This window comes from Squalius cephalus (assembly GCF_949319135.1).
Source record: "Squalius cephalus genome assembly, chromosome: 7".
Taxonomy (NCBI): Eukaryota; Metazoa; Chordata; class Actinopteri; order Cypriniformes; family Leuciscidae; genus Squalius; species Squalius cephalus.
Window position 1 is genome coordinate 22,496,554 of NC_137128.1, and position 25,804 is coordinate 22,522,357.

Sequence of the window (25,804 nt, forward strand, 5' to 3'; positions counted from 1 at the left end):
CAACTTATCCACTTCACTGTGGAAAGCAGCTAAAAGAGCAAAACGGCCTGCCTTCAATATGGCACCTCTTTCTTATTCTTCCTCTCTGACCAGGGCCACAGGACTCTAACATTCATCAGATGTTTTCTTCATTCGAGGCTAATTTCAACTAAATGGCCTTTGTCTGCTCATACACGGCGGCAAAAAATAAGATTAAAAGGGATTACACTGGGGGCACGTGTGTAATACCAAACACATGGTGCAGGGGTGGGTCAGCCGTTACTACAAGGAATTCTGAGGGATATTTTAAGATATTCATTTTAATAGTATTTGAATTGTTGACATTTCATCATGCTCTCATATTCCAAATCTTACGCTTCACTCTTATTTCTCAGCACATGAAAGTATTGCTAAACATCGGGCAAGATCCAATGGCTTGCATAGAGAAATGGGTCAAGGGGGTTAACAACCTTATACTTAGACACTACTAATGACGCAAGACACTATATCGACGCTGTCGGGCAGAAACAGTATCTCCACATTTCGTCAATTGTATATATTTTTCCAAAAACCATTACTCGGTCTGTGGGTTTTGCAAATATCTAACCAATGAAAAGTATTAAAAATAGCTTATGTCTAAACCTCGTAACTCTATTAGACCTGTAAGTAAAACCTCATCTCTGCTTGTTTGCAATGCAAGTGTAAAAAAAAGATCTGGTTCTTTGAATAAGTACAGCGTTTTCTTTACTCAAGAAACACTATATATAAGGCTAATATTTCACGTATTTGAGCAGCTGAGAAGAGTGTCTTAGTCTAGCATTTGCTGTTGAGTCATAGCCAATACTGTCTTAAATAGCCTGTGTGAATCACATCATCTTCAATACCATGAGATTTTTAGCCAAAATGACAGAAAAACTGAGTGCCACATAGCTACAGTAAACTTTATAACCTTTAAGTTGATGAAAACATAATGAGATACACTTACTGCCTCAGATGCAGCCATTCTAATGACAGACAAAACACCTAGCCTATGTCCAAAATTCGCTGGTGAATCGGGTTGGGAATCAAAAATTCTGGAATCGGACACTTAAGGCCAGGAATCGATTTCTGTGTGCGCATTTTAATGTGGTTTTAAACCATTCAAGCGCAAGACGAGGTAAAAGAGAACTCAATTTGGCACACATGCGTTGTTTTCAGTGCTGGTCACATCCAGAGTGTGTGCACAAAAAGCCAATCCTCATAGTGCACGAATACAAAATTGAGTTCTCTTTTGCGTCTTTTTGCGCCTGAACACAAAATTATGTGAAAATATCCTCGTACACAGTTGGTTATGTCTAAAGTGAACATAAACAGTTGAGAATAAAAACGCATGTGTAACAGTATATTGGATCTGAGCATTAGGTCTTAAAGTGACAGCAGCCTAATAAACCTGCTGCCATCTGTGCATTCATCATAACATTAATGTTAATCAAAGAATAAAAGAAAAAGAAAATCCCTCAATGATCTCAACTGAATAACTTTTGTAACTTTATTAAGAATTCATCTATATTTAAAAAAAGAAAGAAAACTATGCAGTGTTATCTTACATTTGATTTCAATTTCTGAACTTTGTTCAGTTGTATTTATTTGTGCTATATTGCTAATTTGATTCTTTGTTTTTATTGTATTATTCACTGTTTACTTGTCTTTAATAATGTTTGAAATTTATATTAATTAGTCTAGTTTTGTACTTAGTTGTTTTTAGGCTGCTGATTTTTTACTGATAATAAATCTGTGTGTATATATATATATATATATATATTTTTTTTTTTTTTTTTTTTTTTTTTTTTTTTTTGTACACTATTATATTTAAATACATTAGTTAACATTAACTGAAAATGAAAAATACTTCTAAAGCATTTAAAAATATTAGTTAAATTTTAAATTTAAATGTTGATTATTAAAATCAAACATTGTATTTGTTAATATTATTTAAAGGACCTGGACTGACAAAGAACAGCTGCATTTTTATTTACTAACATTAGCAAAGATTAATACATACTGTAAAAAATACATTGCTCAGTTGTTAGTTAATGTTAGTTAAACATCAACTAACATTAATGGGAACTATATATTTAATTTGAATAGATAACTTTTTTTTATATAAAAAATGAATACTTCCATCACTTGTTGTGGCTAGTGGATTAAGCATGGCCTGGTGGGTAGTGTTCAAATCTACCTAGGGTCATTTCACAATCCCACCCCATCTTCTCCTGTCACTTCTCCACTATTTGTCCAGTTGAAGGCAAAAACTCATGCAATAAAGGCCGAAATGTATAAAAAATTGGTCAAACCCAGGGCCATCAAATGCCCAGTGGGACGTCTCACCTTCCAGCACAGTGAGTTTGGCGCTGGTGTTGATTTCTCCCATGCTGTTGGTGGCTGTGCACTCATAGATGGCCTCGTCCCTGTGAGTGCGCAGCGGCTGTATGCGGAGAACTGAGCCCGAACCGTCATCAAATTCAATCACCTGAGAAAGAAAGACACACACACTCACACAGTTAAATGTTTTTATCTCTTCTCGTCTTAAATTTACGACAAACCCTCAGACAGATCGTATATCTTCAAAAAGCGGTGGGTCTTTAATCACCTCCCTCTGAACTTCCAGCCAACAACTGTCTGGAGTTATTCTCCTAGAACTTTTACATATGATATGTTACAGCCTGGTGCAGAAAACCTGAATTCAGCCTGGTGTGTATGGGGCTGGAATACCTAGGACACTTAAAGAATACTTAAGAGATGATACATTTAGTGTGTTTAGGCTAATGTGTTCTCCTCCCAGATCTGTGTGCATTGCCTCATTTAGATCAAGAGCAGGGCTAGGTGACATGGTAGAAACAATTATATAAATGATATATGATTAAATATGTTGTAGTGCTGTCAATTGATTAAAAATTTACTAGATTAATCGCAATTAAAAACATTTACTTTTTTATATATTTATAAAGTAATAATTTCACAGTTAATCTCCAAATTAATGTTGAGACAACATAAAGACAGTATATTTTAAATACTTGTTTAATGGCATATTTTTATGAATGAAGGCCAGTATCACTGATACCAATACAGCTACTGATGTCTCATAAAAATAAATTTCCCCCCAATTTCAAACATTAATTATAGCCATTCAACATTTCAGTGTAATTGAAAGCTATACATTTTTTAACAATTATTAGGCTTCAAAAAATATAACTTTTAATTTAAGTGAACTTCAAATAATCCTCACATAAATCCATAATAAATGTCATATTTACCTGTGCCCTTCATACATGTCTAACAGGTAGGACATACAAAAATTGAATATCAAGTTATCAAACAGTCTGCACTGCATAAGTTATAATTAATTATATAGACTAATCCTTATTAAAGCTACAAAAGCAGTGAGTAATTTTCTCTGTTACCTTTGTTCTTTGATTAACTTTACTGACAGACAGAATTAGTCACTTTAAGACCAGCAGCTGCTGACAGAGACTCGGATCTCACACGCGCCTCATTCTCACAAATATTTACATTCAAGACTTTATTTAACTCATTTAAGACTTCTCTTATGAGGATACTCGACAAAACAGACATTTTGGCATAAATGTGTGTGTTATTGTTCGTTCAAGCACAAAAGAGAACTCGATTCTGGTGCGCACTCTGCGTTGTGTGTGTGTCAGGACACAGCCAGCGCGTTCTCTTTTGCCTTATCGCGCTTGAATGGTTTAAAAGCATTTGCATGAATTAGAGTGTGATCATATAATGTAATGGTAGCCAAAGGATGACAGAAAAAAACAGATGCTGCGTTAATTGCTTTAAATATTTTTTACGGGTTAAACTGAAAAAAATTATCGCATGCGTTAATGCGTTACGTTGACAGCCCTACTCTTTTGACAATATTTTACAAAACATTTATATATAAATGTTTGTTATAAGTTGGTTTGGTTTGACATTTTTAAGTTTGACTTTTTAATTTATTTATTATGTTTAAATTATAATTACGTATTTATTTATTTAATTTAAGTATTTTGGGGTCACAGTTTTTATTTCTAAAATAAATAAATAAAAACATTTAATAAATAAATAAATCTTAAATAAAGTGCAACAATATTTAATTTAAAAATAAATAAATAATATCTATCTATCTATCTATCTATCTATCTATCTATCTATCTAATAATAACATTATTAGATAAATAACACAATAACTATATAAATAACATTTGACAATATTTTTTTTTCTGAAATTGGTCAAATATTTTTTTTTTCTGAAATTGGTCAAATATTTTTTTGAATGTGTCCAAATACTTTTTTGTTTTGTTTTGTTAAGTTTTTAAATAAATAAATAAACAAACAAACATTGCTCAGAAATAGGTGAATGGTTAGTGGGTTTATTTTTTATTTTATTTATTTGTTTATTTAATTTTTCTTTAAGCAGCCCTGTTCCCTGTTGAAAAATATTGGGCCTTCATACTGACCCCAAACCATGAAGAGGTACATTCAGATCTCAGCTTAAACCCTAACACAGACAGAACAGGAAATGGGGCGAAGGGAATAGAGGGACAACACAGAGGGGTGTGAGGTGGCTGAGGACAACACAAAAGAATATATCAGCATAAGATTGCAATAAGAAAAACAAGAGTGTTGTGCAAATTCCTGATGATGGAAAGAAGAAAGGCATCATGATGATGTGGCATGGGAGAGACACTGACATGCTAAGGAGAGGCAGGGAAAGACAGTTAGTCACCTCAAAGCGCTGGGAGCTAACTTTCTTTCCTTTCTTCATCCATGTGATCCGAGGCTTGGGCTCACCCGCTGCTTGGCACACAAAGGACGCCACTCCTCCTGAAATCCCTGTCTGGTCCTCTGGAGATTTGATGAAATTTGGCAAGCCTTGAAAAGTGAGGTGAAAAGGAGAAGAAAAAAAAAATTAGTTCCTGGACTGTGGTCGCACAAAACTTTGTTAAACTAGTTATGAACGGGCATCCTTTAAACTGGAACTAAGTTAACACCTGCAGCTGAGCCTGAGAGAGACTTTCACCCACAAGTCACCTAATGCTTCTCAGAATGTCCCATGCTCTGTATGACAGCTTCTTATTGACTTATTCTTATTTAAACTTATTTAAAAAAAAACAAAAAATAAAAAAAAAAACAGAACATTCGCTAAAACCCTTTAAAAGTCAATGAGGCAGTCATAAGCAGCATGTTAAGACGTTGTGTCCAGACAAAAATAGTTCAACGTCTCGAGAACCCTGCATTCCGATGCACTCCGTCTAGATCTTGAGATGTAAATTTAGCCCATTCATTTTGTACGATTAATTATAAAACCAAGAACATGATAAAAGATTAACTAACTGTTCGCATTAGCCATGTTTCCACTGCCAGGGCAAAAGCGAGTTTGCTAGTGTGTGTCAGGGCCAGTCACGTTTCCACCGTCACTTCTGGGCTTGATCGGACCTCCTTGGGGCCAACGGCCAGGGTTTTTTGGCCCAAAGAATACCTTGGTCCAAAGAGGGCTTGAGGAGTTGTTATGGTCAAAGGCGGAGTTTATCTGAGCAGGGTCAACCCCATTTCCCATGTTATCTCAAAATTTAAGACATTTAAAATGCTCTTCCTTTCTAAAGAAATGTGAAGTAAGCATATATTTTATCAATATTTTTCTATTCTTCCATAATGGAGTTGGTCTGTGCATTCCTGTGATCACAAATAAATGGAAGCATGTGCGACTGAATAAGTATGTGTGCTCTCTTTTTACAGTAAATACCAGTTTGATTCAGAATTATTGAAGAAGAATTATTGACGCCCAGCACGTTGTTAGCCCTGGCTCGCACTGGCCCGACAGTGGAAAAGCGGCTATTTTGTCACATTATTATTCTTTTTTTTATAATTAAATCACACTTAAAGGTTGTGTAGGTAAGAATGGTCTAAAGAACTTTTTTTCAAATTGGCTTAAACTGTCTTTATATACCAATACATAATTAAAATGTAAGTACTTTGAAAAAGAGAGTATAAAAATTGAGTGACTATAGTGTATTTAATCTTCAAAAAACACAGCTCATTAATTCCTACCGGGACGAAACAAGTGATTGGCTTGCGCGACTGTCACTCTCCGTCGCCATGACTACCGCCGCTATTACTGGCTCTGCCCACGTGCGCGCAGTCGCGCACCCGTTTTTAGGTGGGAGTGAATGGAATTAATGAGCTGTGTTTATTGATGATTAAATACACTAGAGTCACTCAATTTTTTATACTCTCTATTTCAGAGTACTTGCATTTTAATTATGTATTGGTATATAAAGACAGTTTAAACAAATTTGAATGAAAGTTTTTTTAGACAATTCTGACCTACCCTACCTTTAAGTTTAAACACTGACAGCCCTGTTAAATACACATTAATCCAATACATTTAACTGTCAATAATTGTTATACAATCATAAAACAAGGTAAGTGTTAAACTGACAGAATGTGTTGCTACTTTTTATAATCACACACAACATTAAAGTATTAACCTGGCAGTCCTAGAAAACACAAAATAAACACAGTCAATGTGATTCAATAGCCAAAAATAGCCTCAAGAATTAAGAAACAATCCCACATTGACAGAAAGTGAAAAGATTTCATTCTTTATTCATAAAGAGAAAAGTTGACAATGGTATGGCTTCAACAACTAGTAGCTAAACAACATTGTTTTTTTAGTTTTTTAAAGAGGCCAGTCAGAGCACGCTGCAGCTCATGGCTTTCTGGGAGAACAGCTCACACACCCTGCGTTGTTGTCATGCATTTACAATACAAACAACAATGGGACAAGTTTCACCACTGCTCAAGCCAGGTAGTGAAGATAAAAACCCACATGTATCGCCTGAGTCATTTCACACATGTAATGGCTTGTTTTTAAAGACATTTGGCAGAATCACAGCTACTGAGCAACACTCTGCGGAAATAGTGGGTGATGCGGGTGAAAGGTGAATTATTAAATATTATACTAGGCGTACTACTTGCATTTTCAATTCCCTAAGCATCATTCACTAACGACTTCAGATCAGAAACCCAACCTTACTCAATCTAATAGAGCATGGATTCACATCTGTAAATACTTCACCTACATTAAATATAAAATACACAAACAAGATCCTGAAAACCACCTTTAGCCCGCTGTCTTTCCTTTTACGCAACACAACAAGATTAAATGAAATACATTTTCTCATGTATTACCTCGTTATTTCATCTGACTCCATAAATGAAAAAGGTTTTAATGATATCTGAGCATCACTAAATGTGAACGAATGTTTGATTATTCTTTTTAACTAAGTATATTTTACCCGTTCAGATTAGGAAACCATGTTGCTCAGAGTTCCTCACGTCTTCTGTTTAAAGCGGGTCTCACCAAACGGTGGTCACCAAACAGAGGTAAATACTATATACCTGAGATGGTCACATTCATGCTTACACAATCAAGGATACTTTGGTATAGCCCCCATGGAATTGCATACACTTGAATTTAAGGTAATGTTTAGGCTACTTCAGGCAGAGGTATGGCCACTACTACAGATATAAGTCAACCAACTTTACTTCTCTTTTAATAGCTTTGGATCGGCCATGCCGTGGTTTCCCACGTACAGTAATCTAAAGTAACATTAAAACAGAGGTAAGACACACCCAGATTTAGGTTGGTCAAGCAGCACGTTTGCTGCCCTAAACGGAAATTCACTTTTTGTCTTTGCAAACCAAGTACACTTGAATCAGTGCCAAATATTAGTCGTCACTAATCTGACACAGACTTGAGGTAACATACAAATCCGTTTAATCTACTTGGGAAAACAATTTCAGAATCAGTCAGAATAAAAGCAAATGTTTACAATTTAATGACCAGGTAATAGAACAATAATTCAAAATCCAATTCATAGAATAACAACAATTCAGAAATCGAGGAATTGTAGAAATATTTACCTGGCAACGAAAACTACACACAGCGATTGTGTGGGAAGTCTACCTACAGACTCCTTGAACCTTTTGCCAATTTTCCTTATAAACCCAGTTAATTCAATATATTTACCAAATGGTGGTGTCTGTCATTATAATTATATTTTGGTCCCCTATTGAGGGGTTCACAACTGTGGGATCAGAATTTGTAATTGAATGGGTTCTTGATACCTGTAGAAAAGAAAACTTAGTTACATATAGGAGGTAGTTTGAATGGAGGATCTGGGGGAGGGCACACCACATTTCTACATATGTTATATATGTTACATATGCAAGAGTTAATTCTCAGGAGAGCCTTTTGTTTTCTCAAGGGGTAGCCCAGACTTACTGGCACCCGCCTTACAACCCCATGATTTCTTATAATCTCGTTTAGGAGGAGGACGCAAAATCCATTATCACAGTGAAACATCTCCAGTGAACCACGGGACATGTTGGTATAGATCACGGTGTCCTAGCGGGCGGTCCACGGTGGGAATCTAATCCTCTCTTAGTCAAGGGAGAGATAAATTGCAGCGGTGTGGAGACTACATGCGGTTGTACATATGATTTTCTTGGAGGGAACAAGCCAGGGGAATACGATGACATCGCAATGGTGTCCTTCCTCCTTTATACTTTGGGATCAGAAGGGGAGTGCTGAAGAAAACAAAATCAATACCTAGTTAACATTACATAGCACCTACGGGTAGGGTGGTGAAGTACTGACTAGCAGACATCACTACAGTGTGCCGGGGGTGGCTTGGGTTGCCCTTGCTCTAGGACATAACCCCCACCGGAGCTATATAAGAGAAGACGACGCCCACAACTGTGAGGCTGTTTGTGTGTATGCACCTGTATGTGTATCCATTGTAAAATCTAAGCCAATGTGTACCACACCAGCACCCCTATGACCCACAGGAGTATTGGCTGGCCTGACATTTAAATGACATTTACGTGCCGGTTCCTCTGGAGACTGTTTTGATTGGCACCACAGAGCAATGCATACCCTTATAAAAGCCTTTCTGGCTACTTTTATCTCCATTATACCCACACAAGAGGGTGGAAAGGAAGTTTTGGGAGCTAACGGCCTCCTCATTGCAGGCATCATGGTTAGATACTGCTAATTTAATGGGTAAAACCTCAACAAGATTCTACAGTATACTTGCTGGGAATTCCCAAAATATGGATACTTGGGGTTGCGTGTGATTTCAAGCATGAGATTAGTGTCAGTTTGACATTCAAGGCAAGGCAAGGCAAGTTTATTTATATAGCACATTTCATACACTATGGCAATTCAAAGTGCTTTATATAGAAAGGAATAAACAATCACAAAATAAAAGCAAGGAATATTAAAACAGTTATTCAAAATGCTTTACATTTCTAAAATTTCACACTATGGCAATTCAAAGTGCTTTACAACATAAAAGCAAGGGAAATTAAAACAGTTATAAAAGGAATGAATTAGAGTAAAATTAATTAAAGTAGTAAAAAGATGATACAAAAAGAAAGAAAAACTTCTCATCTGGCAAAACACAGGTGTATCTTATTTTGCATCTTTCAGTTTCTCCAATTAAGTGGTTTATGTTTCTCTCTTACCCAATTCTCAGTGCCATTTGAGTTCAGTTTAGAATCAAAAGGAAGAATACAGTGCAGTCAGTCGGACGGACATACAGCGGATACTCTGAGATTTTCCCATGATGGAAAGATTCAAGAGTCCTTTAACATCGGTCATGACATTTCTATTAGCGTGTGTGTGTGTGTGTGTGTGTGTGTGTGTGGGGGGGGGGGGGGGGGGGGGGGTTCCCTTTGTTTACGAGCGAGGATCAGTGGGCATTAGGCCACCTGGGCACATGTTTCAAATTAAAGTACATATAAACTGCTGAGAGTTTAAGCACATGAGATGCATGAATGAATCACAAAGGTCCACAGGAAAGGCAGATAATAAGGGTCTCGAGAGACAGATAATTTTTTCTGATATTCTCACAATTTCAACTTTAATCTTTAATAATAGCACTTAAACTACATATTTAGCGCTAAGTTTTAGATATTTGATTTGCATAATTATTTAACATTTACACAAAGTCAAAAAGCTGAAACTAAAACTAATTAAATTAGATTCTGCATACTGGTTTATCAAACACTTGCATAAAAATGATTTATATATTTCTATAATACTTTTAATTATATGATCACTATGTGATGTTGAAAATTTACTAGCAACCTCAGAGCATTAATCTCAGTACACAACCACATTTCTACATTTATTTCTGACCTGGGGAGAAAGAAAAACCTATGACTAGAAAGCCTAGTCCAGTCTAAAACAGTTTATTGTGAACAAAATTGTAAAAATGTATTGTGGTGTTTATGGTACATTCTGATTTGGTAATCAAGAGGACCTTTCCAGTGGCCAGTGACATTATCTAAGGTGCTCTTGAAACATTTGTAGAGCTCTCAAAAGTCTCAAAGCTAACAGATCGACGTAGTGCAGCTGTGCCCTCAACATGTTTGTAAATTGACAGAGGAGAGGTTCAGGGCTCAGGGTTACTTGATGCTCAAAGAGACTGTTGAGAACACAGGTCATAGGAGGAGATGAGAGGGACCAGGCCCTGACCTCCCAGGTGGCTCTCCTGTCGTCCCAGTCCTTTTGTATTAACCAACTCAATAAATCCACAGGCGCCAGAACAGGTGGCCTTGGACACCTGTTGACATTTATTTCCTACAGACTAGAGTCATGCTTTAGACAGCAGCATGTGGCCAGTGTAAGGGAGGACAGCAAATGGGCAGCAAATTCCTGATCAAGATGAAAGAACTTTACTTTTACTTGCAAACACGTTTTGCTTGCGTCTTGAGGTTACGTCAATTTTCAAGATGGGTAATTTAAGGCTTTCCCTGGAGGAGACTTGTGTTGCAAAATGCATCTGAATTTTGTAGGAATGTTTTAAGCATTTATACAGCTTTTAAGAAAAAAGGCTTTAGAGTGGAGATGACAAATGGACACCAGCAATTAGCAGCATTCCCGCTCCGCAGAAACACCCGATCCGGATTGAGTACAAGGATCAATACACAAAGCAGGGAGCCAACCATTCGTTCTCATTAATAATAGATTAGCAAGTTATCATTTTCACTCGTGCTCTGAGCGGAAATGTGTCCGATGCTATCAGCTGCGGTGGTTTTAGTGAAACTTCTCCATTAACTGGGTTTTAGACCTTTTACAGAATTTTGCTTTCAATTAACTCTACATCAAGCCAGTCATTTTGCTCTATTGGTTTAATATCTCCAGTTTCCTTTATTGACATGCACGATTCCCTCACTAAATCCAATGCAGTGGCATCTGCTGCAAACGGGTGTACTTGTAGGAAAAGAGACGACTGGCTGTGAAAGTTGTTTGAAATGACAACTTATCAACACTGCTTTTCCAGGCCTTGAGAGAAACAGAATTCAATGGGCCGAAGAATGGAAACAAACAAACGATTGGATAAGTAAGGCACTAAAAACTAAAGGAAGAACAATTCCCAGTGGGAATTCTTTCTCTAAGTGATACAGTGTTAGGCTGCTGTTGAGTGCGCCACTTTCTAATGTTATTAAATTATTTAGCAGAATGTGCAGAACACAAATTCTGAGCACAATTATGCATATCCCTCTGTGAGGAGCATTAAAGTAATGGATTTCCTCCTAAAACACTGCTGGAGAATTATCTTAAAGGGACAGTTCAGCCAAATAACTGTTTACTCACATCGTTTACTCACCCTTGTGTCGTTCCAAACCTTTTTCAGTGAAAAAGAAATGGTGAAGGACACTCTTTAAAATATAATGAAAGTAAATGAGGCCTGAGACTGTCAAGCTTTAAAAAAACACTACAAAAGTACACTAAAAGAAGTCCACACAACTCAAGTCCTCTGAAGTTATACAATAGTTTGGTGCGAGAGATTTAAGCTGTTACTCACAGACAATCTTGAGAATTCATGAACAAATGTTGTGATGATGTGAACACATCATACTTTTTGAATCAGATCTTTAAGTGAATCAAAATGATCCAGTTGTGGATTCATTCATGAATCGGACTGATATGATTCTTGATCCTGTGTCAATGATCCGCTCACAGTAGTTAACAACTCACTGGAGGCGAAGCATTTCAATGAATAACACCTTACATTTTCAACACAGGCTGATTGAAAAAACATGCTTGTGGTGACATTTCTGCAATATTATATATTACGCTGTTTCACTTTCACAGTGAAATATCCAGTGAGTCGTGCTCAAATCGCATTTTATCTGAAGCAGATGAATGTGAATCTGGGAAAGTTTCATTATGTTGGTTGTTGTACGGATTGCAGCTGTTCCAGAAATAAAATGTTTGGTGAGTTGCTCTAAAGCAGGGTTCACCAATCTCGGTCCTGGAGGGCCGCTGTCCTGCAGAGTTTAGCTCCAACCCCAATTAAACACACCTGAACCAGCTAATCAAGGTCTCATTAGGCATAGAAACTTTCAAACAGGTGTGTTGGAGCTGGTTGGAGCTAAACTCTGCAGGACAGCGGCCCTCCAGGACCGAGATTGGTGAACCCTGCTCTAAAGGGTTAATGCTCTGTCGTTTTTGAAAATAATGTACCACCTACACTATAGAGCTAAAAAAGCAAACGTGAGATAATGTGTTTTCTGAAGCAACCATGCCATTTTAGCTTGTCTTCAAGTCTTCAAGCCCTTTTATCATAACTTGTTCCTCACTGATTCATGCACAATCACTCCAAATCACAAGTGCAAGTTTACTACATCATAAAAGCCATGCATATGGAGCTGATTATGTGATGCAAACAGCAAAATATATTTTATGAATCATGCAGTATGGTAAAAGTGTTTTGAGGTCATAACGTATTATAGAGCAAGGATTATTGTGCGCTAATCTTCCCCTGAACTCAAAACTTGTGCATAAAGGAATCAAAGTTGTTGGTGTTTTACCGCCACTAGTGTTCATTTCAGCTGCAAAATCAGGTGTATGGGTACATTTTTGGAGTGCTGAACGCTTTTTTCAAAATGAGTCTAGGTTGTAAAGGTCTTTTCATCGCCAGTTATCAAATGACTTTAGAAGACTCATGCGGATTACTTTTATGATATTTTCATAATGCTTATGTGTCTTTTTTATGGCTCAACTCATTACAATTGCACAGCCAAGAGTGATCAGCACTTAACTCATAATATCTTCCTTTGTGTTCCACAGAAAAAAGTAAGTCAGAACTGACAGAAATGAAGATTAAGTAATGTTCTTACACAGGTTGGGTGGAGGGTACACATGTAGCCACTGAGGGGAAAAATCATTTACTAAAAGCATTAGCTCAATGTTCCCTCATGTATCTTGACAAGTTGATGAAAAAAGAGCTTCCTGTTAATAGAGGTAAGCTGTATCATATGACCAGGCGGTTTAGCATTACTTCAGCCTTTAAACCGGTGCCCATCCTGGAGTCTTCAAAGCCGTGACTCATTATCTCTCTTTCCCACTGTCGACATGATATTGGATCAAAGACGAGACGGGCAATCATGAGGAAATATCGTTACTACCTCATTATTTGGCCCTCATGATAGAACAATAGAGTTATTCTGCCTCGCAGAGAAAACCTTCCTGTTTAGACAGAGCCATCAATATTAAAACACAAACCGGCGCTAGATGCTGGTGCATTCCAGCTTGCTTCTCATAGGGCTATTGTTATGATGAGCATAGCACACTGAAAGCTTTCGCACAATAGGCAGGTGCCATCCGGGCCTCGCTTTTGGCAGAGGGACAAGAGGAATGTTTGCATGGGAATACAGATAAGTGAGCATCACGGCTGGTTTGCAGGCAGCACTAGACTGAGTACTCCATAAGACAGAAGGTATAGGAAGTTCTGGGTGACTCTGAACGCTTAGGGCAGCCAGGCACTATGAAAGATTAAGGAGCCATGAAATATCACCAGATTGGAAATATTTTGAAAGGTTAACCCAAAGTGATCGCCTGAGACCATTCTAGAAAGCCTCAGGAGTCTGCACACTGCAGGTACGCCGTTACCAGAGGGTGTAATTATGACACAAACATAAATGGTCATAAATCTGGCTGCTTTATTTGCTATGACCTGCACGTAATCTGCGTTAACCCAGCGTTTTCCTCAGAGGACTCATGTGGTGGATGGTGAGTTGCAGGAGAAATATTCTAGCCTCAGCTACAGTGGAAGCGAGTAATGAGAATTCTGCCTAAGGTTTACTTAAATTTTTCAAACAAGCTTTGAATCTCATGCCTTTTTCAACTGTTTTCAACTGTTCCGGCATGGTTACTACAGGTACAAAAAAAGCTAAATACATAAATACTTAAAGGGATAGTTCACTTTGAAATTAAATTTTGGTATGTTTTAGCTTACCTCAAGGGCATCCAAGATGTAGGTGTCTTTTTTTCCGCAGTAGTTTCAATTTTGATATTTTTAGGTCAAACCGTTCTTGTATGTCAGTCCTATAATGCAGGTCTGTGGTCACTGTCTCAAAGAGCATGCACAGAGTCCGAATTAAAACAATTCCCCATCGTCCAAATTAAACAATTCCCCATCGTAAGTACACATTGATGGCCTAAGACACGAAATGAGCGGTTTGTGTGAGAAAACTAACAGTATTTATATCGTTTTTACCTCTTGTAACACAGCCACGTCCAAGTGATCTGGTGCAGACTGGTGCATAGATATATACACTAGATGTCGCCTTGGCTACGGCAGTTCTTAACGAATGCCGTAGCCAAGGCGAAATCTAGTGTATATATCTATGCACCAGTCTGCGCACATGTCACACAGCAGGATGCGCGCGCCCCCTCAGATCACTTGGAAGAACGGTTTGACCTAAAAATATCAAAATTGAAACTACTGCGGAAAAAAAGACACCTACATCTTGGATGCCCTTGAGGTAAGCTAAAACATACCAAAATTTAATTTCAAAGTGAACTATCCCTTTAAATTATATATATTATATTACATTTTATAGTAAGTGTTATAGTCATAACATATATACACACAGAGTGTTACCTTCTCAGTTGCTTAATCTCGTGACATATGGCAAAAATTTTCCTATATTTGACCATTTAATGAAAGTAGATGATACATTCACAAGCACCCGTAAAAACTGTCGAGTTGAGTCACGCACAAAATGTGCCGTATAATTGTAATAATTTAACAAACGCATAGACTACGATTAACAGCCTCGGATAGTTACAGGTCTGCTTAGGTCTGTCTTTAACAGTTTATAAGTTTTAGTTAAAAATAAATGTCCCTATGGAGAAAATTGTTTAATTTATGACTTTTTTCCCCAACTTGATTTAGTACAGTGGCCATAAATCTCTGGCTGAGATCTGAGATTTTCATCTGGCTTTCATCAAACACAATATAATTTTCGTTGATCGAGATCTGGCAGCAGAAGCACATTTTTCCTCTTGGGCGAGCAATCCACGGACAGCTTACTCTGCGAATTAAATCCCCCATAGGCCAGCAAACCAATGAGAACGCGGGACAGTAACAACGACACATAACAACAGCGCGTAAGCGGCAAGCTGCTGTGAATCAGCCATCATTTGGCAAATAAATAAATGACTGAGTTACATACGTATTACTAACATTTTATCATGTAAGCTTTATGGTACACCTCAAACAAAGGACTTTATAGTAATTTAGTGTTAATACTAATCAGCGAGTCCATAAATGGCTTGGGTATGCAGAGCGTTCACAGCTTATATGGAACGCACCCACTGATATATAAATTATTTTTATTATAATATATATTTAATATTATTAATTTTAAGCATTAGATTAAAAAAGGTAATATAAATGTAAAAATCCTGTTAAAGTAAAAATACTGCTAAAATAAAATGTCACTAATACTGGCCAATAACCTATATATCATGCATTCATAGTTTTGAATATTCCAAGAATATTCCATACTTAAGTGCCACGTTTACCCGACACAGTCCTATCCTTTTATATTAAATTAGTGTGCATATGTACAGTTTTTGAAAGTATTTTTCATCTTCATGCATAAACAGCTCAGGGACAGCTGAGAGGAGGGAGGCAGGGCGCTGTTAAAGCTGTTAGGTAAAGGGCAGCCATCACACTGGCACAGCCTGTGCCATTGACTGGCGGGTGGGCAGAAAAAGCTTAAGTGCCCCTGGGGGATGGACATGAGATAGGGATGTAGGATTGGAGAGGAGATCAGTGTCTAGATGCTGGATCAATGAGGACCCGTTATGGGTTGCGTCATCAATCACACTCAAAGCCCCTCTCACCCAAAATAACCAAACTAATCAGCTTCCCAACATAAAGGCCCCATTCACTGCTCTTACATCTTTACCTCTGCCCTTTTCTACAAGTCTGGAGTATTTAAACTTTCACACCATGTGTCAAGAGAAAATTTAATTACAGTCCTTTTGGGATCTGAACACAAATGGACCTGGACTTGACTGGGGTGTTCATTAAAATGAATTCACTGAAGCAGATCCACAACTACAAAACACTCCACGAGGCTAAATACAGGTGTGTGATATGCTAATTTGAAACAAAAGCCTGTCCTTTACTTAATATTACTATAATAAATGTATGCCATTCAACTACTGTACAAATATCTTATGAATATATTGGATTTGTTTCATTAAAAGGAATAGGCTAGTCATCACTTACTCACCCTTATGTTGTTCCAATTTTATATGAATTCATATGAGTAAAGGGAGGCTTTACTTTATACTTTGAACTAAATTTAAAAAAGTAAACAGTCAGTAATAAAATAAGAACATATAAATAAATTGCAAACGATAGAACAAATAAATACAATAGAATAAAAATAATAATAATTAAATAAACATGGGTTTGAGTTTTTCAGGTGGGTCTAAATGTAGTATTAGAGAGTTCAGTTAAGAAATACTACAGAAATAAACACTGGATAGTCTTCATTGTATAAATTAAATACAGATTAATGCTTACAATTAAAGTTACAAAAGTTATTCAGTCAAGAACAAAGAGTGATGTTCTCTGTCTTTTTTTCTCTGCAAAATGCTGCGTTCACACCAAACGCGAAAATGCGTCAAAATTCGCGCCTGCCGCGTCTAGTTATACGCGTGACCACTTTGTGTGCATTCGCGCGTCAAGAGCGAAATTGACGCGCGTAAAATCAAAAGTTTGAAGCGAAATTTACGCGCGTCACGCGCGTCAAAGGCGAAGTCCGGGGGCGAAAGTTTCGAAAGCTGTTGGCGGCCATCTTTTTTAGATGTTTATCGAGCATTAGCATTAGCATTAATCGAGAGAGTCACCGCTCTTATATGCTCTGGAGAGCAGAAACAGCTGCGTAGGGGACATCGTCGCTGTACTCGGGTTCACCAAAACCTCCGGAGGGTTTCAGGAGTTTCACAATTTGCTCCAGGAGGTAGGTTTGGTGGACCTAACGGTGAGGACGCTGACGAGGACAGCGTAGGCCGTATAAAGCCTCGGCCTCGAGTGGTCTCTGCATGACGAGCCCGCGCTGTACAGTCCGGCGCGAGGTTCACCCTCTCCCGCACCTAATCTGTCATTTATTTTTGTTTTGATAATAAATGGAGCCAGCCTCCAAAAGTGAAACCTGTCCTGTGATTTTTTTGAAAAGTGTTTATACACTTAATTGTGTTTGGTGTCTTTACATTAGATTAATAAAGCTTCATATAGGCTAATCTAGAATAGATATGGAATAAATAGCATTCAATACAAATGAGTAGGCTATCTCTCATATTGAAATCGAGTTTTTATGTGAAAGATTTGCTTTGTTGTGCATTTTAGTCATATTACTAAATAATTTATTGAGGCCAAACATAAAATAACATTAAACTGTCAGTTCACCACGTGACAGTAGCAAGCAGGCAGGCTCCTGATTGGTTAACGCGGCGCGAATTGACGCAGAAGTTCAGATTTTTCAACTCGGGCGGCAGACGCGAATTCGCGTCAAACGCGTGATGCACAAAAAGCACAATTCGCGCTTGACGCGCGAAACGCGCCAGACGCTCAATTCGCGTCATTCGCGCGAACTAGACGCGCGAATGAGGCGAATTCGCCTCTACCGCGCCGCGCTAAACGCCTCATTCGCGCCGCAAGACCTCCAGACGCGCGTAAACGCGTCTTACCATTGACTTAACATTGAAATCACTCGCGCCAGACGCATTTTCGCGTTTGGTGTGAACGCAGCATTTGATTAACCTGACAGACACCAGCAGGAATATTAGGCTGCTGTCACTTTAAAAGTTTATGCACAGATCCAATATCCTGTTACATATCAAGCATTTTCTTTCTCAACTATTTACATTCACCAAGAGCGTGTATTTGACCCTTTGTCCGAAATAAGCCACGAAAAAACAACTCAATTTGGTACTCACAAGCTGTTTGAGAGGCAGCTTTTGAAGGAAGGACTATTGGAACCGTTTTTGATATTTCAGTATCAATATGTATAGAAATATTGACACTTTTGACAACACTAAGGATGGGTACATAATGACAGAAATGTAATATTTGGGTAAACTATCCCTTTAACCTTTCAAATCTCATAGCCTATAGCCTGTAGTTTGTAGGCAATACCAAATATGGGCAGTAACAGCATCATCTAACCTGGAAACAGTCTGGCCAAGGTTTCCCAAACAGGTAATCTAATATAAATGCTCTTCAAGTTTTGTGAAATAGCCTTCTCCAACAATAAAAAAGGTTCTCAGGGGAGATTTGAAATATTCTACTCCAGGCACCATGAATTGAACATGTGGTGCATATTTCTGCAAGAATTTTCGAGAGCTGTTTAGAAGAGCAACTCACGAAAGGAAGAAGAAGATCAACACATAAAATGTGGTTCATATTGCCAGCCTGCCCAATCCTGGAGGCCTGAACAAGCCAAGTGTGTGGGTCACATTGTACAAGAACAAAGAACATTAGTCATTGACAATTATGGGGTCAGCACAAAGGGGAGGGGAAAAAGGTTATGATGGGAGTCAGTGAACGATGAGGAGAAGCCAGCTTTAATGCTGATGAGAAGCAGGGGAGGTGAATTCCCCACAACAAAAATGTCATAAGCTCTCAGACGCAAGTCTGTACTAATGTGATTAGCTTCTCATGTCTGTGATTACATAAAAACGCTTTATGGATATTAACAAGCCGAAATGCCCCCACAACCCTTCTCAGATGTACAGAGGCTCTTGGAGAAGATTCTTGACAATACAGCAACTTCACAATGCAGAGTGCACTCACTGTGCATGTTTTCTTACCACATAATATAGATTTGATATGACAGTGAGCCTAAAGACCACATGAAAAATCATGATTTTTATAATTGGAAGGACATACAGTCTGAAACCACTAGTGAACATAATAAAATACACTGATATTCTAAGTCTAATCAACAGAGACATTCATTTCTGTACCCATTTGTGTAAAATAATTACTACACATTAAAAACGAAAAGGGAATATAGGCATTGTAAACTACAGTATGAAAAATGGATATTCATTTTGAGATCTACTAAAGATAACATTTAACTGTGTTATTAAATAAAATTTTAAATATTCATTTTAAGGGAACACTGGATGTGGGAAAAAAAAAAATTCACCCAATTGTTTTTGTTCCTCTATTGTAAGTTTTGAAAAAAAAAGCATCTACTATATATATATATATATATATATATATATATATATATATATATATATATATATATATATATATTTATAGTTATTTAGTTATTATATATATATATATATATATATATACACAATTCATAAATTTGCTTGTTTCCAGGTTTAAATTAGATTTGGAACCTTTTGGACCACACTACATGGCATCTGTGATCATGTGATGCATGCTGTTCCTGCCGGCTTTAATCTTGTCTTGATGATCACAGCAGCGATATTATAAGGTGTAAGTGGCATGGGAAGATGACACACTCATACGTATGATGGTTCAAATAGCTTTTATGGCTGTCCTTCAGTCAAGGACACTGGATGATCTTGTCATCAGATGACAGCGCTGGCCACAGCTGAGAGTTTGGGGATCTGCCTCTGGCCCTGCGATCGACCATTATAATTAAACTATTAATCTCACATCATTAACCCCCGCTGACCAGTCCTTCAATTCATCGCTGTGATATTGCCATTCTGCCTTACGCAAACCTTCTGCTCTCTCCATTTCTCCATTTCGCCATCTCTTCTCTGGTGTCTGTCATTGAAGGACCACAGCTGGGAACTAACAAAATTACCTTGCAAGTGCCACTCGACTGAGGATACGGTTACTTTTAATTAAAAAGAATCAATTTCTATTCCTGTCAATTTCACTCAGTGACCATATGGACACTAGAAAACACAATCCAATTTGCCACCGACCACCCAGTCGGCCCTGCCTAGCCCGCCGGGAAAACAAAAGCTTGCTTAATTGATTTATAGAGGTGGTTTTCTTCATAGCGCTTCAAGATAAAATGTAAAGGGTTCTCATTTGCAAGCGTTTTTCCGATAACAGTAGGCCATATGTGTGGGTTGTCATTTAAACACCAACAGGATTTTATTTTGTACCGAAGAATTAGCTCAAGTGGGAGAAAAATGAAAGCTTTCACTTTAACTTTCAGATGGCATTTTTAAGGCACCTTCATTTATTGCTCAAAGCCTTAAATTGTCTCAAACCGTCTTGCCATTAGAGAGCTGGGAGTGATGGGATAGAAAAAAGGATCAATATAAACCCCCTCTTGCAACATATAGAGACAAATAGCATCAGAAAAAATCCACTGCAACTGGAAAATGAAAAAAGAGCAGTTTGTGAAATACAGTTAAATCAGCTAAATGCAAAAACACTGAAGAAACTATGGTTATACTGGGACAATTTTAGCAGCGTTCTTTAGAAATGCTTAATAAAGGCTTGTAGATTTAAAAATACACTACACAACACTAAAAGTGATGCTACTAGCTGAACTAAATTTTCAGTAGCATGGAGGTAGTTTGACATTTTAAAACAGAGTAGCTCTTCAAGTAACAACAAGCTTAAAAGCTATTTTTCCAGCAACAAAAAAATAGCCATTTTTTTGCAGTGGTATTAAAAAAAACTGACGGATGGACGGACAGGCAAACAGAGAAAGAGATAGAGGGATGGATGAATGGATGTCACTTTAAATTTCTTGTATTTTGACGAGATTTAGGATATCCTATTTATCATTTAGACAGTCACTAATTAGTTTACTTCTTTCAGCTGAGAGGAAAAAACACTTCTTAAAAGGACAAAATGACTGAGAAGACTGTTATGTAAACCCTAGATTCTGGAGGAAGCACTTATGAAGAAGACACCAATCAAGCAATTTGGGTGGCTTTAAAATTGAGCAAATGAGACATAAACACCTAAACAAGACTCGAGGAACAGCCCTCAGTCTCCTCGCAGGAGCTACTGTGCAATCTGAGTAATCTTGACTTCTTTGAGCACTCAGAATAAGAAAGTGCCTTCATTTTTCATCAGTCTGATTTAGGTAGGATCTGTTACCATGGTGATCAACGTTCAGGACGCCCCACCCTGTAGTTCTGGCTCCACTGCCCTATAATTCAGAGCGTTGCAAAACCAGTTCTTTCATGTTTAGTAACTCAACCCTCTCTGATTACAGACAACAACACAAAAAAGACCATTTGTGGTAGTCAATATTTAACCTTCCCTCTATTTATAGTTTTATTTGTTTGAACCATCTTCAAAAAGTATTTATACCAAAATAATGTCACCGTAGAGCAGTATCACACTAGGATTTTAGTGTCTAAAACCTGCAGACCTGTTCTCAAACCATCAACAGCCCCTACAGCCGCATGTGATGACACTAATGAGGGTGCTGTGTTAATGTGCTAGACACAAACATGCAGAAAACTGAACGAAAGACATGAAGCCCATGGCAGCAATGAGCAAAATGCTGGAATGTTTATTCACAATGTGACGACGGTATTCATCCAGGTGGCATGAAGTCAACATGAAACAGTATTCATAACCTATTTTAAATTCTGTAAGGTGATGTCTTTCACAGAGATGCTGTAATAATAAATTAAAGCCAATAATTATGTTCATGTTATTGGAGAAAACTGATAAATGGTTGTAATTCAAATTCTACACTATTCGTGTCTAAATAAATTAAAAATAAAACACTATAAAAGAAAAAAAATGTTAAATGCTACCAGTAAATTTAGGCATCACAACATTATGATGTACAGTATAATAATTCATTTTGAGGCAAAAGATTACATTTAATGGTTTTATTAAACTATCAGTTCTTAAAGATTAACTTTAAGTGATCGTTAGATGACGGAAAAGGTAATCTAAATGTAAAAATAGGCCAAATTGGCATGAACAATTAAATATCTAATATCTGCCGATACCGATACTGATAATTAACAATAATTAAAAAACAGTACTATTGACCAATGTTCACTGTATTTCAGTGTAAAACAGGAAAATCAAGGAAGGGGAAAAAAGGAGGATAAAGGCGCAGTCATCTTAGTGATACATCAGCAAAATTGCGCAGGCAAAGTAGATTCATTGTCCATTGTCAATAGGAGCACAAAGCACCTCTTACTCAGAGGACTCTTCCAAAACAAGCAGCTTTATATTGGTAGATGCAACAAAATTCAGTCGAATTTTCTGATTCCTATTGACATGACTGCATTTTGCTTGCGTAATTTCACAGTTAAAAAGTAAATGTTACTGCACCTTAGTTCAACCATGAGCCATGTTCTGTACTCTCTATTGACAGCTAAGCTTATATGATGAACATATGATGAATTTAGGCTTTTATTCACATATAATCATTGTTCAGCTAACATAAACAGAAGCTTAACCGTACCTGTGTGACGCACAAGAACAAACCTCATTGGTTCTGTGAAAGGACAGAATTTTCATTTTTGAACAAACCGTTTAAGACTTTATTTTAACTATCGGCGAGTTACATTGACATTTATATTATATTTTGAGAAATGATTATGGACACAACCTTTTTTTCTTAGGCATAAATTGCAAATATGCAACAAAGTCGATTTTGATTGCATGTTGAGTTTAAATTTAAATTTGGAAAAGAAAAACTGATTTGATGATGTGTTTTGGATTCTAAATACTTGAAATAGGGATTCTTGATTTTTTTCTTGATTCTTGATATTTCAAGAAATTTCTTGAAATATAGTTACAGTTCCTTTACATCAGAGATGAAAAAAGCAAGATTTTGAATCACAAAGGCTTAGCGACTTTGAGAGTGGCAAAAGGAGTCAAGAGAAGAAGCTTCAAGGTTACTCTTATACAAGCCCTGCCTCTGAACAACAGAAAGATTTAAAGGTTAAACGCAGCAAGTGAAAAAGAAAGACAGCGAGTGAGCCAGTGCGAGAGAGAGAGAGGCCTAATGGAATTACAGCAGCCTTGTGACAGCGGTGCAGATGGGTCACATGGTGAATTAAATGGCTCTCTGACCCATGCCAGAACTGAGCCTTGGCCTCAGCTCGACCCGTGGCACCCGCAACATTGCCATGTCACTCACGGTGCATCTCAGTGATCCGCACACTCATTCACAAGGACAATGAAGCAGAGTGGCTCATGAGAACTGCCTTCTGATCCACGGCTACATAGAAATGCATCGCTCATCTAAGCGTATCTAAGGAAAGTTCAGGTGAACAGACCAGTGGGTAGCGGCGAATGTTTTCTTTGAATTTAGGGTTCATTTCGTGCCAAGCGTGTGAAGTATTAGTGTGTTCACTCATGCCTGCAAACAATTCCACAATGCGACGCACTTCCAATTTCACAAGGTACAGGAAAAGGCACAGGAAAAAAAATGACTAGTCAGCTGGAGTGTTGTACTTACTGTCCGCCTGAGAGGAGAATTGCACGCAGCTCAGCAGTAGCAGTAGAGGAAGCCCAACGGGCAGGAGGGGCACGGACATGCAAATATTAGGCACCATGTTCCAGGTTGGCACTGCTCCCCCTCGATCACCGCTCTGCTCTCGCAGCTCTCACGCAATCATAGACTAAAACCTGCGGAACACAGAGACAAGCACGCGTTAGCATTCGATTCAAGGTAGGACAACGAAGCATTTAGACAGTACAGGTATGATGAATTGAGTGATCTGCCAAGGGGCAACAGGTTTAATGAGGAAAGCAAATGCTCTTTTATCAAAGTAAACAAAACCCATAATCTGCTGCCGGTTAGCTAAATATCAAAAGGACGGAAGAGAATTGGGAATTCCCAATAACCGTCCGCCGCTAAAGGTGCCCATTAAGTGGCTCTACACAGATGGCTCCGGATCTCCTGAAGTGTGGCGGTATTACTGTATAGCCATACACACAATTCCCTAAGGATGAATGCTGGTTTAAATCAGCGCTCACAATATTAGAGGACTAGGAAACTGCCAGAATATAGCGGAAGTTGTGTTGAAACTGCAGTTTGTCAAGCTTGGCAATTAAACTTGTCAAGCTAACATTTTTATAAACTACACTAGGTGATACTGACAAAAAGTAGCTAAATACATTGACAGACAATATGTTACAGGTCATTATAATTAAAAATGCTTTTAGAATGTACAGTAAAGTGCTAGGGATAAAATGTTTTATGTTGATGAAAATAAGGCTGTGATCTTAGCAATGCTCTATAGGATTTGCTATAATGCTATAAATAAAGGTCCTAGATCACATGTAACTCTAAACTTTCAATAGTTTTTTGGATTTTTTGTCTACTGAGAGCTTTTTTGGAAAGATATTTCATTAGTTGAACAATTGGCAAAAATTATATGTGGCGCTGCCCTGAAAAAAAGGTCTATAAATGTATAAATATAAACTTGAGTTAGCCTAACGCTAAATACAATAACAAAAAAGTGCTGAATCTTCAAAAGGCAACGATAATCAGAGCAAATATTTATTTTTCTATAAAAAAGAACAAGTAAAATGGCAATATTTTTAAGGACACTAGTAAGTGACGACTACTGAGAACTAGACATTTTTGAAAACAAAGCTACATTTTTTAAACATTATTGGACATCTGAATGAACCAATTTGATGAATCAAAGGATTCCATGAACTTCCAACACAACTTAAAAAAGGAAAGCATGTTTGATTATTACCTCAGCTCAACTTCTGAATAAAAACAGCAATGCAACGTTTTTTTTTTTAATGCTACACTGCTAGCCTACTTGTTGGAAAAACTAGCTTGTTACTTGACTGGCTACATTATTTTGAAAACAGCTGAGCTATTGTTACACTGCTGAAAAACATTAAGGGAGTGAAAAGGGAGTAGCTAACTGAGTAACAACATTATTCAGTAGCATAACGTTCAAAATAATGTAACCAGTATAGTAACAAGTAAGGAGTGGATAACTAAAAGTAGCAATCCTGCTAATGTAGCAACATGGCTGGTTATGCTTTCCCTAACAGTCTTATCGGTGTAAGACTTTCTATTAAACAACCCAGCTTGGGCCTTTCAGCAGAGACGGTGTGGGGCAACTACACCCTCCTGACCATTTCAAGTCCAGTGCAACTCCAACTCTTACTTCTGCTGAACACAAAAGAAGATATTTTGAAGAACGTCAGTAACCAAACAGTTGATGGGTATCATCGACTTCTAAAGTATTTTATTTTTCATACTATGGAAGTCAATGGGGTCCATCAACTGTTTGGTTACCCATATTCTTCAAAATATCTTCTTTTGTGTTTAGCAGAAGAAAGAAATTCATACAGGTTTGGAACAACTTGAGGGTGAGTAAATGATGACAGAATTTAAATTTTTGGGTGAACTGTCCCTTTAAGTGGATCAAAAAAGCACTCTAAAGTTCAGCTAATTGGATTTATTACACATACATATATACTTTATATCCAGTATATAT

General features: G+C 37.5%; 1 protein-coding gene across 7 annotated transcripts in view; it reads right to left on the minus strand.

The window, feature by feature from the left end:
* Positions 1-25,804, minus strand: part of ptprfb (protein tyrosine phosphatase receptor type Fb) — a 191,476-nt gene that overhangs the window by 96,609 nt on the left and 69,063 nt on the right. For all 7 annotated transcript variants that reach the window (XM_079875605.1, XM_079875604.1, XM_079875609.1 and 4 more), the window contains exons 2-4: positions 23,794-23,963; positions 4,745-4,890; positions 2,347-2,488 (exon numbers count right to left, since the gene is read on the minus strand). In XM_079875605.1, coding sequence (XP_079731731.1) covers positions 2,347-2,488; positions 4,745-4,890; positions 23,794-23,890 — 385 coding nt within the window. In that variant the 5' untranslated portion in view covers positions 23,891-23,963. The remainder of the gene's footprint in view (positions 1-2,346; positions 2,489-4,744; positions 4,891-23,793; positions 23,964-25,804) is intronic.